The 17876-nt window shown below is 44.1% G+C and overlaps 1 protein-coding gene across 1 annotated transcript; it reads left to right on the top strand.

The window, feature by feature from the left end:
* Window positions 1–4609: 4609 nt before the first annotated feature.
* LOC123740630 (uncharacterized) lies at window positions 4610–14402 on the top strand. Its single transcript, XM_082968984.1, has 2 exons — window positions 4610–5171; window positions 12146–14402. Exons 1-2 carry the CDS (start codon window positions 4847–4849, stop codon window positions 13051–13053), a joined length of 1233 nt encoding a protein of 410 aa, XP_082825110.1. The 5' UTR covers window positions 4610–4846; the 3' UTR covers window positions 13054–14402.
* The last annotated feature ends 3474 nt before the right edge of the window (window positions 14403–17876 follow it).

The following is a 17876-nucleotide window of genomic DNA, read 5'->3' as shown; positions in this document are numbered from 1 at the left end:
TTTGAATTACGTCATTCAGCTTTTTCCCGGGCTCTGAGCGCCCATGGAAGACGTAGGAAGTGTCACGTTAGAGCAGAGATCCTTTGTAATGGATAGAGATGGCAAAGAAGTTCAAGAAATGGTCAGACAGGGTACTTCCTGTACAGAATCTTCTCACGTTTTGGCCTGCCAAATGAGTTCTGTTATACTCACAGACACCATTCAAACAGTTTTAGAAACTTTGTAGTGTTTTCTATCCAAAGCTATTAGTTATATGCATATTCTAGTTTCTGGGCAGGACTAATATTCTGATTAAATCGGGTACGTTTTTTATCCAGCCGTGAAAATACTGCCCCCTAGCCATAACAGGTTAAGTCCATTCTCGATCTGATGGGCAAGGCTGGAAAAAAAATCAGTTTATCTTTCTGGCCCGGTTCACCTATCTGACCAGAAATGTTAAACTCTTTGCGCCAGTATGAGCTGGGCTGTGCACTGGGTGAGAGCGGCACGCTCCCTGAAGATTAGCATGGGGTTGGGGCTGACGCAGAGAATCACTGGCTTTGGCTGCAGTAATCTGCTCAGTTCCCACCCCTTGTTGTGGGGTTGCAGTTCTCAGTTCCTCTATTCTGTGATGTGTTCCGGCTGTTTCAATATCATGGTCAGTTTGCCCTGTTTTGTTATCTATGCCACTGATCATCTCTGTCATTTTGTCTTTAAGTAAAAACAATTCCGACATGCCGCCATCTTCTAACTCTGCAACTTCCTCTCTTTCAAGGAACATCATAATGTGAGTCATCAATGATATGCGGGATTTGTCTTGAACATCTCTTCTCTGTTCGCCTGAGATGTCAAGGAAATCACATAACTCTAGTAACTTGTCTTTAGTCAGGGTGTGCAATTCTCCTACTACCTCTTCCTGTAGTTCTTCCAAGGCGGTCATCATGTTGACAGAACAGGAGGAACTTTTACTGTGCAGGAGTTGACTCTGAATTAGATGGTCCTTACTGTCTCTGATGGTCGATCAATGGCCTCAGCTGACACGTACTTAACCACCAACTTCCAGCTCTCCTCGAACAGCAACACATTCCTCACTGCAGCCTGCCTGAGTTGTTATGTGGGGATTTAGCTGGCTCGGAATTCAGCGACCAGGATGTGGAAACTGGACATCTGAGCAGCCATCTCAGCGGAGCCTCCAAAAATGTTACGCCCCTGAAAATGGGGAGAAATAATCACGAGTGTGATACGGTATTGTTTCCTCACAGAACTTTTACTGCAATCATTTTACCAAAGTAACACATTTTACAAAACAGATCTACAGGAAAGAGCTAGTGTTGTAGGGTACAAGGCTTATTCAAGTCACAACAGTATACACTGTAATTCACTGAAACATACACTAATTTCAATATAACTGTCAAGCACAAAGCTTTAACTCAGTAAACCATAACTCAATTTATCAACAGTCAATAAAGTATTTGAAAAACCATTATACAAATAACACCGCAAAATATCTTATTAACAACGCACATGTTCATTCACGATCGACATAAAATGGCAGCTACTCTCAGTACGAAGCCTTCGCTGCAACCGAGCAGGACTCATATTACTCTCTGCAAACTTAACTCTAACTTCCTCAAGATGTTACTAAGACACACCTTAAACACTCTTGACATGTTAGCGAGTTATTACATTTAAATGACTCTGTTTTATCATCAATAACGTACCTGAAAAAGCGGAGAAATAATCACGAGTGTGATACGGTATTGTTTCCTCACTGAGAACTTTTACTGCAATAAGGAAAAGACCGCGATTTCCCCGCGAACTTGGGTGGAGACCAGTACAATCGTTAGCTCGTTAGCACGTCTAGCTCGTTAACACGTCTAGCTCCGTTAGCACGTAGGACGCACTGATTGGTGTCACCTCGTTAGTCAGTATGTGTTACACCTGTGCTGGCTTGTCCATCTCGTTAGTGGGAAGGTGTTTCACCTGAGTTGGTCCAGGTTCTATTTAAGAGTGTCTGGCCCAGTGCTCCAGTTGTCTTGATACATGTGGAGAGTCAACACCTTTAGTTGCTCCACCTTTTTGGTTTGCTTCCTGTCTTTAAGTTTGGTGTGGGTTTTTCTTTTGTTTGTCTCTTCTTGGGCAGATTTAGTGGGTCTCATGGTGGGTGTCTTTTAGGTCCCAGTTGTTGTTACTAGTCAACTTTCAGTGGACACCCCCATAGTGTCTTTCAGAACCCCTCCTAAAACCCCACCTGTTTAGTTGTGGTTGTTGTCAGTGACTCTTTGTTAGTTCCTCTTCTGTTTGAGCAACATTTTAGATTTTTCTTGCTGGGAAACGTAACAACAAACAATGTAGTAGAACAAGCTTATATTTTGGTTTGGATATTGCATCCAATTTTTCATATTTTAATCACTTGCATTTCCTTAAAATGAATTAGAATGCTCATTAGTCTTTCAGTTATTGTTTTTTTATCCTCTTATGTTTGTGTAGCAAATGTTTATTTTCGATGTTTTTGTTTCGTTCTTTGAAGCCATTGTGTTGCATCCATGTCTGAAATGTGCTGTATGAAGCTTGATTTGAACATATTGTAAAATAAATGAACCCAATGACTGATTAATCAACAGACCCTTACAAAACCAATGAACAAATCTGTGCAAAAGCAACACATAGCTTCATCCATCTTAGTATTAAAAACAGTATAATTTAAATTTGTCTTCCACTATGTTAAAATAGTGCATGGTATGTAGGTTTAGTATCACTTTTCAACGAACCCAGTACATTAGTTGAAAATGATAAATTCCCTGCAATACAATCACATTTTGTCATATTCTATAAAACACTATCAGTAATACATATGGAGCATCTAGGGTCTCAGTTACACCTGGCACCTAAATTTGACTTCTGTCATCCGATCACTCCAAGCTGCATTAGGTTCAAATCTAACAGGATGGTCCTTTGACATAGTCTAGATGCAGTCAGGCCACCGAATATGCATAAGCAATGTAAAGAGTAGTGGGGAAAAGTACATACTACACAAATTACCTTCATAATAGCAAAGAACTAATGTGTGTGCCTGAGGGGAAATGAACTTTCATACAGACAAAATGGGTGATAAATTACACCAATATCAGGGGACAATTTGCGCTGCTGCTGAGAAACATCTCCACAGTAATGATGTTGCCACCACCATGCTTCACCGTAGGGATGGTGCCAATTTTCCTCCAGACGTGACACTTGGCATTCAGGCCAAAGAGTTCAAGCTTGGTTTAATCAGACCAGAGAATCTTGTTTTTCATGGACTGAGAGTCTTTAGGTGCCTTTTAGCTGTCATGTGCCTTTTACTGAGGAGTGGCTTCCATCTAGCCTCTCTACCATAAAGGCCTGATTGGTGGAGTGCTGCAGAGATTGTTGTCCTTCTGGAAGGTTCTCCCATCTCCACAGAGGAACTCTGGAGCTCTGTCAGAGTGATCATCGGATTCTTGGTCACCTCCCTGACCAAGGCCCTTTTCCCCTGATTGCTCAATTTGGCCGGGTGGCCAGCTCTAGGAAGAGTCTTGATGGTTCCAAACTTCTTCCATTTAAGAATAATGGAGGCCACTGTATTCTTGGGGACCTTCAATGCTGCAGACATTTTTTGGTACCGTTCCCCAGATCTGTGCCTTGACACAATCCTGTCTCAGCGCTCTACGGACAATTCCTTTGACCTCATGGCTTAGTTTTTGCTCTGACATGCACTGTGAACTGTGGGTCCTTTTATAGACAGGTGTGTGCCTTTCCAAATCATGTCCAATCAATTGAATTTACCACAGGTGGACTCCAATCAAGTTCTAGAAACATCTCAAGGATGATTAGTGGAATCAGCATGCATCTGAGCTCAATCTCAAGTCTCATAGCAAAGGGTCTGAATACTTAAGTAAATACATTAGTAAGTACAGGTGCCCCTCCACCCTCTGGTGGGATGAATCATGACTACAGAGAAACCTAGATTAAAATACTTAGATTTGTGTGTTTTGGGTATATGTTGTGAAATTGTTAGACAATGCTTGTCAGATATTACTGTACTGTCGGAGCTAGAAACACAAGCATTTCGCTACACCCGCAATAATATCTGCTAAACACGTGTATGTGACCAATAAAATGTGATTTTGATTTGAAATAAATATCCTATTTATCAAAGGTGCTTTTGGCTGGGGTCAAAATGACTCCAAAGGATTTGAATAAGTCAAAAGTCCATTTTGATACAGAAACACTAAACCATGATTTTGATTTATTAACAACCAGTTGATTGACAAAGTCATGAAAAATTGGAAGAATTGAATAAACCACATTTTGGCTATGGTAAAAGATATGCCTCTGGGGTCAAAATGATCCATGTCAGAAGTATGGTTCAATGCAAATATGTAGTGAGTGTAAAGTTTGTTTTAAATTCTCACTCATTAAACACGAATCAATCAACACATGCTTCTCTTTGAACGACTTAATATAATATTAACCTTTTATGAAATAAATGAAAAATAAACGTTTGGTTCCTCAACTGCGTTGCCCACTCCAGTCAGCAGATGGCGATGTGCGTCTTTTAGGTTCAGGCGATGTGCCAGTGTGACGTATAATCTAGTGGACGGGACGCTCCTTCAACAACAACAGCTAGTCAGACACCTCGGTAGCTTTCTAGCAAACATAGCTACAACATTCACGCTCTTTACACTGGTTTGGTGTATATTAGTCGCTGTGTATTAAACACACTTCTGTCGTATGTACTTGTTGGCCCATTTAATTATATTTTTACGTTGTTTGTCAGCTAGCTGGTTTGCTAAGTTAGCTTAGAACTAAGCTAGTCGCTAATGCTAACTAGCTAACATCCCCGACCATGAGTTCACTAAGCTACTCTCCTCCTGCTAAGGAAGAGGAGGTCTGCTGGACGGAAAAAGAAGCTGTCGTGAAAGAGGAGGAGAAGGAAGAGAACGATGTTACAATACAAAAACAAGTAGAGGGTGAGGATGTTACCGTGAAAGAAGAAGAGAAAGACGTTTCAGTGAAAGAAGAGGAAGACGCATTCAGAGTGAAAGAGGAGGAGGATGCTACAGTAAAAGAAGAGGAGAAAGAGGAGGATGGAGTTTTTGGAGTGAAAGAGGAGGAGGGGGAGATGACTGTCACATTGCAGGAAGAAGAGGTTGGAGATCTGATTAACATCAGTAAGTACCGTCTCTGCAGTCGTTGAACCAATATGCAGTAAAGGGGTTCTACACTTTAATGTTGTTCTGTAGGAATGGCTGAAGCTACACTGTAATGTGTAGAACATCAAGAGTGGACCATCAACAAAACGTTAACAATTGATCAAATGCATCCAATGACAATGCCTGAAATACTGTAGTCCTCAATATCTCCTATTAGATTAGCCCAATATGTTCTCTTAAAGGGGCAATCAGTAGTTGTTACATCCATTTTGGGACTTATACATTAATGATATGTACCCATCTGTTTCTTGAAGAATTAACGTATAAATGCCTCATGAGATTAGTTCAACAGTCGTACCCCATCAGAACCCAAAATAGAAGCTTTTTTTATTCCAATGTTTTTCAGTAAATATAAACAAACACTGTATATCCTCAAAACATGGTTAAAACTAGAATGTTGATATCATGGATGGTTACATTTCTCCAGCCCCATCCCTCAGCTTTTTACCAAAACGGGCAGGGAGTACGCTTTGTTATTGTTTCTACTGCTGATTGCTGCCCCCGTTACTCCTCAAGGTCCAAGGACTGTATGTTATTTTCAGAGGTAGACTGGCTCTGGCAGCTAAAATAGTCAAATATTCCATCCAAATATGAATAGATTCTCAATCTCGATACGTTTCTAGAAACATAAATTGCTGTACTTTCATATCACATCAAAATAATTTCACACAATATTTAAATATCACATCAAAATAATTTCACATAATACTTTCCGGACTAGTCTCCCAGTCCCTGCTGCTGAAAAACATCTCCACAGCATGATGCTGCCACCACCATGCTTTACCGTAGGGATGGTGCCAGGTTTACTCCAGACGTGACTCTTGGCAGTCATGCCAATGAGTTCAATCTTGGTTTTATCAAGCCAGAGAATCTTGTTTCTCATGGTCTTAGAGTCTTAAGGGGCCTTTTGTCAAACTCCAAGCAGGCTGTCATATGCTTTATACTGAGGAGTGGCTTCTGTCTGGCCACTCTACCATAAAGGTCTGCTTGGTGGAGTGCTGCAGAGATAGTTGTCCTTCTGGAAGGTTCTCCCATCTCCACAGATGAACGTTGGAGCTCTGTCAGAGTGACCATCAGGTTTTTGGTCACCTCCCTGACCAAGGCCCTTCTCCCCCAATCGCTCAGTTTGGCCGGGTGACCAGCTCTTGGAAGAGTATTCCATTTATGAATGATGGAGGCCACTGTGTTCTTGGGGACCTTCAATGCTGCATAATTATTTTTGGTGCCCATCCCCAGATCTGTGTCTCGACACAATCCTGTCTCGGAGCTCTACAGACAATTCCTTCGACCTCATGGCTTGGTTTTTGCTCTGACATGCACTGTCAACTCTGGGACGTTATATAGACAGGTGTGTGCCTTCCAAATCATATCCAATCAATTGAATTTACCACAGGTGGACTCCGAACAAGTTGTAGATACATCTCAAGGATGAGTAATTTAAACAAGAGGCACCTGAAAGCAATTTTGAGTCTCATAGCAAAAGGTCTGAATACTTAAGTAAATAAGATATATATATTTTTTTAACTGTTTTCACTTTGTCATTATGGGCTATTGATGACACCCCTCTGAAACAAGATAGCCTAACATCAGAAAAAACCCTCTTCTTTAGCCTACTCCTCCCGCTGCTGCTTGCCTTCGTAAATTCTGATGTTATGCTCCTAAAGTTTCTGGTGATGCGTGGTGCAGACCTCACTACCCTCTGGAGAGCCTTTCGGTTATGGGCGGAGCAGCTGCCATACCAGGCGGTGATACAGCCCGACAGGATGCTCTCTATTGTGCATCTGTAAAAGTTTGTGTGTTTTCGGTGACAAACTGACCATTACACCGGATAATCGCAGCTAGCTAGCTACTACCGAGTGCTAGCCTTGAGCCAGGCCCATCTCCCGGCCTGCTCAGTGGACCCTATGACCCTATGATCACTCGGCTACACAGCTGATGCCTCCCAGACTCTTCACTAAGACCACTAGAAGCCACTACATCACCGGATTCCTGCCGTAAGCTCTGGACCTTTGCACCAGATTGGCTATAGTGGCTAACGCCTTGTCCCGAAGCTAGCACCAGTTAGCCTTGAGCCAGGTCCTTCTCCCGGCTAGCAAACAAAATTACTCCAGCTACAATACCTCTTTTGCCAATTGGCCTGGACCCTTTGTCAACACGGAGCTCCACCGATCCATCACGACTGGTCTGCCGACGTAATTCCATCCGATGTGCCCTCAACCGGCCTTTGCAGGATGTAGGTGAAGGCCTTGTCCCGAAGTTAGCACCAGTTAGCCTCGAGCCAGGTGCATCTCCTGGCTAGCGTAGTAATGACTACCTAACGGCTTCCCTGTTTCATATATTGCTGTTCACTGGACCCTATGATCACTTGGCTACATAGCTGATGCCTGCTGGACTGTTCATTAATCACTGGTCTCCATTTTGTTTATTTTGTTTATCTGTCGACCCCAGCCTCGAACTCAGGCCCTGTGTGTAGTTAACCGACCCTCTCTGTCCATTCATCGCCATTTTACCTGTTGTTGTTGTCTTAGCTGATTAACTGTTGTCTTACCCGTTGTTGTCTTAGCTAGCTCTCCCAATCAACACCTGTGATTGCTCTATGCCTCGCTTTATGTCTCTCTAATGTCAATATGCCTTGTATACTGTTGTTTAGGGTAGTTATCATTGTTTTATTTTACTGCGGAGCCCCTAGTCCCACTCAACATGCCTCAGAGAACTCTTTTGTCCCACCTCCCACACATGCGGTGACCTCACCTGGCATAACTGGTGCCTCCAGAGATGCAACCTCTCTTATCGTCACTCAACGCCTAGGTTTACCTCCACTGTACCCGCACCCTACCATACCCCTGTCTGTACATTATGCCTTGAATCTTTCCTACCACGCCCAGAAATCTGCTCCTTTTATTCTCTGTTCCCAACGCACTAGACGACCAGTTCTGATAGCCTTTAGCCGTACCCTCATCCTACTCCTCTGTTCCTCGGGTGACATAAAGGTTAACCCAGGCCCTGTGTGTCCCCAGGCACTCTCATTTGTTGACTTCTGTGACCGTAAAAGCCTTGGTTTCATGCATGTTAACATCAGAAGCCTCCTCCCTAAGTTTGTTTTACTCACTGCTTTAGCAACCTTGATGTCCTTGCCGTGTCTAAATCTTGGATTTGGAAGGCCACCAAAAATTCTGAAATATACATCCCGAATGACAACATTTTCCGTCAAGATAGAACTGCCAAAGGGGGAGGAGTTGCAATCTACTGCAGAGATGGCCTGCATAGTTCTGTCATACTTTCCAGGTCTATGCCCAAACAGTTCGGGCTTCTAATTTAAAAAAATTAATCTCTCCAGAAATGTCTCTCACTGATGCCGCCTGTTACAGACCCCCCTCAGCGCCCAGTTGTGCCCATGACACCATATGTGAATCGATTGCCCCCCCATCTATCTTCAGAGTTCGTTCTGTTAGGTGACCTAAACTGGGATATGCTTAACACCCCGGCCATCCTACAATCCAAGCTAGATGCCCTCAATCTCACACAAATTATCAAGGAACCCACCAAGTACAACCCTAAATCTGTAAACATGGGCACCCTCATAGATATTATCCTGACCAACTTGCCCTCCAAATACACCTCTGCTGTTTTCAATCAGGATCTCAGCGATCACTGCCTCATTGTCTGCATCCATTATGGGTCCGCGGTCAAACGACCACCCCTCATCACTGTCAAACGCTCCCTAAAACACTTCTGCGAGCAGGCCTTTCTAATCGACCTGGCCCGGGTATCCTGGAAGGATATTGACATCATCCCGTCAGTAGAGGATGCCTGGTTGTTCTTTAAAAGTGATTTCCTCACCACCTTAAATAAGCATGTCCCTTTCAAAAAATGTAGAACTAAAAACATATAAAGCCATTGGTTCACTCCAGACCTGACTGCCCTCGACCAGCACAAAAACATCAAGTGCGTACTGCACTAGCATCGAATAGCAATATGCAACTTTTCAGAGAAGTCAGGAACCAATACACACAGTCAGTTAGGAAAGCAAAGGCTAGCCTTTTCAAACAGAAATTTGCATCCTGTAGCTCTAACTCCAAAAGGTTTTGGGACACTGTAAAGTCCATGGAGAATAAGAGCACCTCCTCCCAGCTGCCCACTGCACTGAGGCTAGGAAACACTGTCACCACCGATAAATCCACGATAATCGAGATTTTCAATAAGCATTTCTCTACGGCTGGCCATGCTTTCCTCCTGGCTACCCCAACCCCGGCCAACAGCTCCGCACCCCCTGCAGCTACTTGCCCAAGCCTCCCCCGCTTCTCCTTCACCCAAGTCCAGATAGCTGATGTTCTGAAAGAGCTGCAAAACCTGGACCCGTACAAATCAGTTGGGCTAGACAATCTGGACCCTCTTTCTAAAATTATCAGCCGCCATTGTTGCAACCCCTATAGTCTGTTCAACCTCTCTTTCGTATCGTCCGAGATTCCTAAAGATTGGAAAGCTTCCGCAGTCATCCCCCTCTTCAAAGGGGGTGACACTCTAGAACCAAACTGTTAAAGACCTATATCCATCCTGTCCTTCCTTTCTAAAGTCTTCGAAAGCCAAGTTAACAAACAGATCACTGACCATTTCGAATCCCACCATACCTTCTTCACTGTGCAATCCGGTTTCCGAGCTGGTCACGGGTGCACCTCATCCACGCTCAAGGTACTAAACGATATCATAACCGCCATTGATAAAAGACAGTACTGTGCAGCCGTCTTCATCGACCTGGCCTGTTGTCCGGACCTCTGGCAGTCTCTTTGGGGGTACCACAGGGTTCAATTCTCGGGCCAACTTTTTTCTCTGTATATATCAACGATGTCGCTCTTGCTGCGCGTGATTCCTTGATCCACTTCTACGCAGATGACACCATTCTGTATACATCTGGCCCTTCTTTGGACACTGTGTTAACAAACCTCCAAACGAGCTTCAATGCCATACAACACTACTTCTGTGGCCTCCAACTGCTCTTAAACGCTAGTAAAACTAAATGCATGCTCTTCAACCGATCGCTGCCCGAACCCGCCCGCCCGACTAGCATCGCTACTCTGGAAGATTCTGACTTAGAATATGTGGACAATTACAAATACCAAGGTGTCTGGTTAGACTGTAAACTCTCCTTCCAGACTCATATTAAGCATCTCCAATCCAAACTTAAATCTAGAATCGGCTTCCTATTTCGCAACAAAGCCTCCTTCACTCACGCTGCCAAACATACCCTCGTAAAACTGACTCTCCTACCGATTCTTGACTTCGCCGATATCATTTACAAAATAGCCTCCAACACTCTACTCAGCAAACTGGATGCAGTCTATCACAGTGCCATCCGTTTTGTCACCAAAGCCCCATATACCACCCACCACTGCGACCTGTATGCCCTCGTCGGCTGGCCCTCGCTACATATTCGTCGCCAAACCTACTAGCTCCAGGTCATCTATAAGTCTTTGCTATGTAATGCTCCGCCTTAACTCAGCTCACTGGTCACCATAGCAACACCCACCCATAGCACGCGCTCCAGCAGGTATATCTCACTGGTCACCCCCAAAGCCAACACCTATTTGGCCGCCTTTCCTTCCAGTTCTCTGCTGCCAATGACTGGAACGAATTGCTAAAATCGCTGAAGTTGGAGACTTATATCTCCCTCACTAACTTTAAGCATCAGCTGTCTGAGCAGCTTACCGCTCGATGCAGCTTTACACAGCCCATCTGTAAATAGCCCATCCAACTACCTACCTCATCCCCATTTTTTTGCTATTTTGCACACCAGTATTTCTACTTGCACATCATCATCTGCACATCCATCACTCCAGTGTTAATTTCCAAATGTGTAATTACTTCGCTACTATGGCCTATTTATTGCCGTGCCTCCTTACTCCATTTGCACACAATGTATATAGAGTTTTCTATTGTGTTATTGACTATGTTTGTTTATCCCATGAGTAACTCTGTGGTGTTGTTTTTTGCCGCACTGCTTTGCTTTATCTTGGTCAGGTCGCAGTTGTAAATGAGAACTTGTTCTCAACTGGCCTACCTGGTTAAATAAAGGTGAAAAACTAAATTTAATTAAAAATACATTTAAAAAATCATAACTTTATTAACAACACACAAATGGATACTGTCATTAACACGGTTCTTAATACTCTAGCAAACATTATATTAAGCAGGACATTCAAGCGAGCCTTACAATTATAATCCAAAGTAGTGTGAAATGCACTCATAATCTTCCCCGTGGCTCAGTTGGTAGAGCATGGTGTTTGCAACGCCAGCATGGTGTCTGCAACGCCAGGGTTGTGGGTTCGATTCCCACGGGGGGCCAGTACAAAAAATAAAAAATAATAATTTTAAAAAATGCATGAAATGAAATGTATGCATTCACTACTGTAAGTCGCTCATAAGAGCGTCTGCTAAATGTCTAAAATGTAAATGTAATCTTCCTGGAAATGGAGGTTACTTCCCTGACTTTTCCCCCATTCACATCAGAATACATTGTGAAAAACTAAAGACTTTGCTCACCATTTTTACTCTAATCAGATATAGTACATCCATAACTATCGGTTTCCTCATTAGCAGGGAGGAGTTTCTACAACCAAATTGCATGTGCATCTCCCTCTTGCCGCAATTTTTAGGAAAGACAGAAAGGGCCCTATATGTGAGACCAAAAGTCGTCTGGCACAGTGCTTAGAGTTTCAACAACATGAATAACTTATTTCTAGCCTACAATCATCGATGTTACTACTAAAATATGACTGTTCTTGCTCATTTTAAGACAATTGTCAAATCATTTTAACGTTCATTACAGACTTCAATTGTTGTACAACATCATGGCAACGCTGTTGGCATCACCTTTTACAGTGGATTTCCGCTGTTGTGGGCCTTTAACCATCTGTCTGACTTTGTTGTTCACACAGGAGAGAGACGGGACTATCGTGGATCCTCTGGGGAGCCTCAACAACCTCATGATTCTGACGAGGCAGAGAAGAGTCTCTCCAGATCAGAACACCTCAAGAAACACCTGCAGAGATCCACAGGGAAGAGAACTCACTGCTGCTCTGACTGTGGGAAGAGATTCACCTCCTCATCAGGCATTACAATTCATCAGAGAATCCACACAGGAGAGAAATCTTATAGCTGTGATCAATGTGGGAAGTGTTTTACTCATTCAACCAGCCTGATATCACACCAGAGAACACACACAGGAGAGAAACCTTATAGCTGTGGTCAATGTGGGAAGAGTTTTGGTCAATTTGGCCATCTGACAGTGCACCAGAGAATACACACAGGAGAGAAACCTTATAGCTGTGATCAATGTGGGAGGAGTTTTACTAGATCTGGCTCTCTGACTTTTCACCAGAGAACACACACAGGAGAGAAACCTTATAACTGTGATCAATGTGGGAAGAGTTTTACTAGATCTGGCTCTCTGACTTTTCACCAGAGAACACACACAGGAGAGAAACCTTATAGCTGTGATCAATGTAGGAAGAGTTTTACTACATCTGGCTCTCTGACTTTACACCAGAGAACACACACAGGAGAGAAACCTTATAGCTGTGATCAATGTGGGAAGAGTTTTACTACATCTGGCTCTCTGACTTTACACCAGAGAACACACACCGGAGATAAACCTTATAGCTGTAGTCAATGTGGGAAGAGTTTTGTTACATCTAGCAGTCTGACTATTCACCAGAGAACACACACAGGAGATAAACCTTATAGCTGTTATCAATGTGGGAAGAGTTTTACTCAGTCAAACAGCCTGGTACGACACCAGAGAACACACACAGGAGAGAAATCTCTTAGCTGTGACCAGAGATAATCTGATTAAAGATCTCTGGTCAAATTTTAGAAAATACATGAAGGAGTTGTTTCATGATATCAATGAATTAATGTCACAATGTAGAATGTTTTAACATCGTAGTAGGAGTATTTTAATGATGTCACAATGTAGAACCCTAAACGTTTGCCCCCTGTTCTATTGATTTCAACATGATATGGATATTAGCCTCAGGGGGAAAATCCAGGCTCTGAAATGAAAGAGTACTGCTTATGTGATTTAACAAAAAGTGACTAACACAAAAAGAGCTGTGTTACACTTACCATGTTGGTGACCCACTTTAATCAAAATGCAACACTTCAAAATGTAGCTAGCTGTTTTCTACAAGTTGTCCTCTAACCAGTGATGTACACATTATTCCCTCCTCTCACAAATGATTTTAGCATGATATTGATGAGTGATGACAAGTAAGTGTTGCGTTCCTTTGTTTAGCGACCCCTACATTTAAATGCATCTCTCCAAAATGTAGCTGACTGTCTTCTGCAGGTTGACCTCTAATCAGTGAGTTAACAGATATCTCCCATTTCCATGTGTTTTTTTAGTTGTGTTAGTTTCAACAGCACGTACAACCTGATTTCCCCCCTAATCGATATCAGTGATTTATTGCTACTTGTCAAAACTAGAGCATTTCTGGTGCTTGTGCAGTTTATAAGGTGCTTGTTTAAAAAAATACAAGTAATATGATTATTGTGGCAGATGTTTGTGTATATAGCACATTTTATGTTTATGTTTTCAATTTATCCCAAACTGTTTCTGCATATTGGTTATTGATTTGGGAACGTTAAAACTGTGTTTTGACATTGGGGATATCCCACCTAGCAAAATGTAATTGAAAAGCTGTTGAAAATAAGATTATGCAACCAAGTATTTCATATTTACATTTCATGTAACATTTAGTAATGATAATTATTTATGTAACCAACTGACATCTTTTGGGTACAATAATATTGACGTTGTTGCCCTGCTTTTATAATATCAGGGTTCATTCTCCGATGTGTCAACCCAAATGTACTAGAGCATGACATTGGGGACTGGGCCCTGATCCAACAACATGCCTATCTATGGTCTCTACACAAAGAGTACTGTTTTTACAGTAGATACTGTCTGCTGAGAATTATAAGTATCTTTCATACAAATCTTAACCTTGTGACCTGTTCTATACATCTGTTGTTCATCATGTAGGTTGAAAGGGCTATAAAAGACCTTTGTACTTTTGTCCCGTGGGTCCACCAGCCATCATTATCGTAGGGCACTCAATTGATTCACTTTATATGTGTACGTTGTATTGACCTGCTCCCTTATAAGTGAATAAATATTTAGTTTAAGAATAACTGACTTGTATGATAAGTTTGTATCTCCTCATTTGATATTAAAGAAATTAACAACCAGATTTGGGGATGTGAATCTTCACTTGGTGACCGCTCCTGGTGACCTGGGTAAATGATGCATGAGGGATCCCTCTAACTTGGGATCTCAGGGTGACCACACTTCGGGAACGGAGCAGATGGACCCACCTTTGATCTGAGAGGCAGCGAGCCAAGTGGATACCATCAGAATAGTATATACATCAGTACATCTCCAGGGGCAGCGAGCCGAGTGGATACCACATCTCGAACGTAGTTTAAAAAAAGAAAGAGGTGAGCGACACACACAAAGAGTTTTTAGAAAAGCCCCGTAGGCTCTGAGTGTGTATTCCTGTGTGGAGGTGAAAACAGGGCCCAGTCAGGAGGCTCTGAGTGTGTATTCCTGTGTGGAGGTGTAAACAGGGCCCAATCAGGAGAATCTGAGGCTGAGTCAGCTATCTGTGTGAACTGGATGAAAACTAGAATCTGTATTTACTAAGTAAGACCATTTGTGATATAGTATAAGATAGTAAGGTGCACCTGTAATTGTTTTAAACCTGTAATTATTTTAAACCTGTACCCCATTTAAGAAGTATTGACAGATGTAAATGTATGAGTTGCATTATCCTAGGAACTAACCATGAGATTGAAATGTGAAAATATTCCTGCAGGTAATTTTTTTTGTTGAAAAACAACTAATTGATTAGGTATGTTTGGGAATAGATTGAGCCTATTCCTGGAAACATTGAACCACTGTAGTTTACATCAATTATAATTTCTAAAGTGGAAGTTGGAAAAGTTATATTTGAGTGTTTCAGTGAATGGTTAGTGAGGGAGGCCCTGCGCTCTCGCTTCCCCAGTTAAGTTAATTTTCATTCCAATCTCCTTTGCATTAGCGTAGCCTCTCCTGTAGTCTGTCAACTATGTGTCTGTCTATCCCTGTTCTCTCCTCTCTGCACAGGCCACACAAACGCCTCACACCGCGTGACCGCTGCCACTCTAACGTGGTGGTCCCAGCGCGCACGACCCACGTGGAGTTCCAGGTCTCCGGCAGCCTCTGGAACTGCCGGTCTGCAGCCAACAAGGCAGAGTTCATCTCAGCCTATGCTACCCTCCAGTCCCTCGACTTCTTGGCGCTGACGGAAACATGGATTACCACAGAAAACACTGCTACTCCTACTGCTCTCTCCTCGTCTGGCCACGTGTTCTCGCATACCCCGAGAGCATCTGGTCAGCGGGGTGGTGGCACTGGAATCCTCATCTCTCCCAAGTGGACATTCTCTCTTTCTCCCCTGACCCATCTGTCTATCTCCTCATTTGAATTCCATGCTGTCACAGTCACTAGCCCATTCAAGCTTAACATCCTTATCAATTATCGCCCTCCAGGTTCCCTTGGAGAGTTCATCAATGAGCTTGACGCCTTGATAAGTTCCTTTCCTGAGGATGGCTCACCCCTCACAGTTCTGGGTGACTTTAGCCTCCCTACGTCTACCTTTGACTCATTTCTCTCTGCCTCCTTCTTTTCACTCCTCTCCTCTTTTGACCTCACCCTCTTACCATCCCCCCTACTCACAAGGCAGGCCATACGCTTGACCTCATCTTTACTAGATGCTGTTCTTCTACTGATCTCACTGCAACTCCCCTCCAAGTCTCCGACCACTACCTTGTATCCTTTTCCCTCTCGTTCTCCTCCAACACTACTCACTCTGCCCCTACTCAGATGGTATTGCGCCGTCGCAACCTTCGCTCTCTCTCTCCTGCTACTCTCTCCTCTTCCATCCTATCATCTCTTCCCTCTGCTCAATCAGTCTCCAACCAATCTCCAGATTCTGCTTCCTCAACCCTCCTCTCCTCCCTTTCTGCATCCTTTGACTCTCTATGTCCCCTATCCTCCCAGCCGGCTCGGTCTTCCCCTCCTGCTCCGTGGCTTGACGACTCATTGCGAGCTCACAGAACAGAGCTCCGGGCAGCCGAGCGGAAATGGAGGAAAACTAGCCTCATTGCGGACCTGGCATCTTTTCACTCCCTCCTCTCTACATTTTCTTCCTCTGTTTCTGCTGCTAAAGCCATTTTCTACCACTCTAAATTCCAAGCATCTGCCTCTAACCCTAGGAAGCTCTTTGCCACCTTCTCCTCCCTCCTGAATCCTCCTCTCCCTCCCCCCCTCCTCCCTCTCTGCGGACGACATTCGATCCTCGTTTGTTAAGTCAAATGACACCGCTGGTCCTGCTCATGTTGCCCTACCCTATGCTTTGACCTCTTTCTCCCCTCTCTCTCCAGATGAAACCTTGCGGCTTGTGACAGCCGGCCGCCCAACAACCTGCCCGCTTGACCCTATCCCCTCCTCTCTTCTCCAGACCATTTCCGGAGACCTTCTCACCTTGCTCATCAACTATTCCTTGACCGCTGGCTACGTCCCTTCCATCTTCAAGAGTGCGAGAGTTGCACCCCTTCTCAAAAAATCTACACTCGATCCCTCTGATGTCAACAACTACAGGTTTCAAGACTGGTCATTCAACTGAGACTGCTCTTCTCTGTGTCACGGAGGCTCTCCGCACTGCTAAAGCTAACTCTCTCTCCTCTGCTCTCATCCTTCTAGACCTATCTGCTGCCTTTGATACTGTGAACCATCAGATCCTCCTCTCCACCCTCTCCGAGTTGGGCATCTCCGGTGCGGCTCGCTCTTGGATTGCGTCCTACCTGACAGGTCGCTCCTACCAGGGAGCGTGGCGAGAATCTGTCTCCGCACCACGTGCTCTCACCACTGGTGTCCCCAGGGCTCAGTTCTAGGCCCTCTCCTATTCTCGCTATACACCAAGTCACTTGGCTCTGACATATCCTCACACGGTCTCTCCTATCATTGCTACGCAGACGACACACAATTAATCTTCTCCTTTCCCCCTTCTGATAACCAGGTGGCGAATCGCGTCTCTGCATGTCTGGCAGACATATCAGTGTGGATGACGGATCACCACCTCAAGCTGAACCTTGGCAAGACGGAGCTGCTCTTCCTCCCGGGGAAGGACTGCCCGTTCCATGATCTCGCCATCACGGCTGACAACTCCATTGTGTCCTCCTCCCAGAGTGCTAAGAGCCTTGGCGTGACCCTGGACAACACCCTGTCGTTCTCCGCTAAGATCAGGGCGGTGACCCGATCCTGTAGGTTCATGCTCTACAACATTCGCAGAGTACGACCCTGCCTTACACAGGAAGCGGCGCAGGTCCTAATCCAGGCACTTGTCATCTCCCGTCTTTAAACCCCTACAACATTAAACCCCTACAACTCATCCAGAACGCCGCAGCCCGTCTGGTGTTCAACCTTCCCAAGTTCTCTCACGTAACCCCGCTCCTCCGCACACTCCACTGGCTTCCAGTTGAAGCTTGCATCTGCTACAAGACCATGGTGCTTGCCTACGGAGCTGTGAGAGGAACGGCACCTCCGGACCTTCAGGCTCTGATCAG

The sequence above is a fragment of the Salmo salar genome, chromosome 02 (assembly GCF_965601325.2).
Source record: "Salmo salar chromosome 02, fSalSal1, whole genome shotgun sequence".
In the NCBI taxonomy this organism is placed as follows: Eukaryota; Metazoa; Chordata; class Actinopteri; order Salmoniformes; family Salmonidae; genus Salmo; species Salmo salar.
Note: the sequence above shows the minus strand (reverse complement) of the source record. Positions and strands in the feature narration are given on the sequence as shown.

What these genes read in the sequence shown, in the direction of transcription:
- LOC123740630 (XM_082968984.1), top strand. Translation starts at nt 4,847, where the DNA reads ATGAGTTCACTAAGCTACTCTCCTCCTGCTAAGGAAGAGGAGGTCTGC. An exon ending in TGGAGATCTGATTAACATCA is followed by an intron (nt 5,172 to 12,145) that starts GTAAGTACCGTC and finishes TTGTTCACACAG; the next exon opens with GAGAGAGACGGGACTATCGT.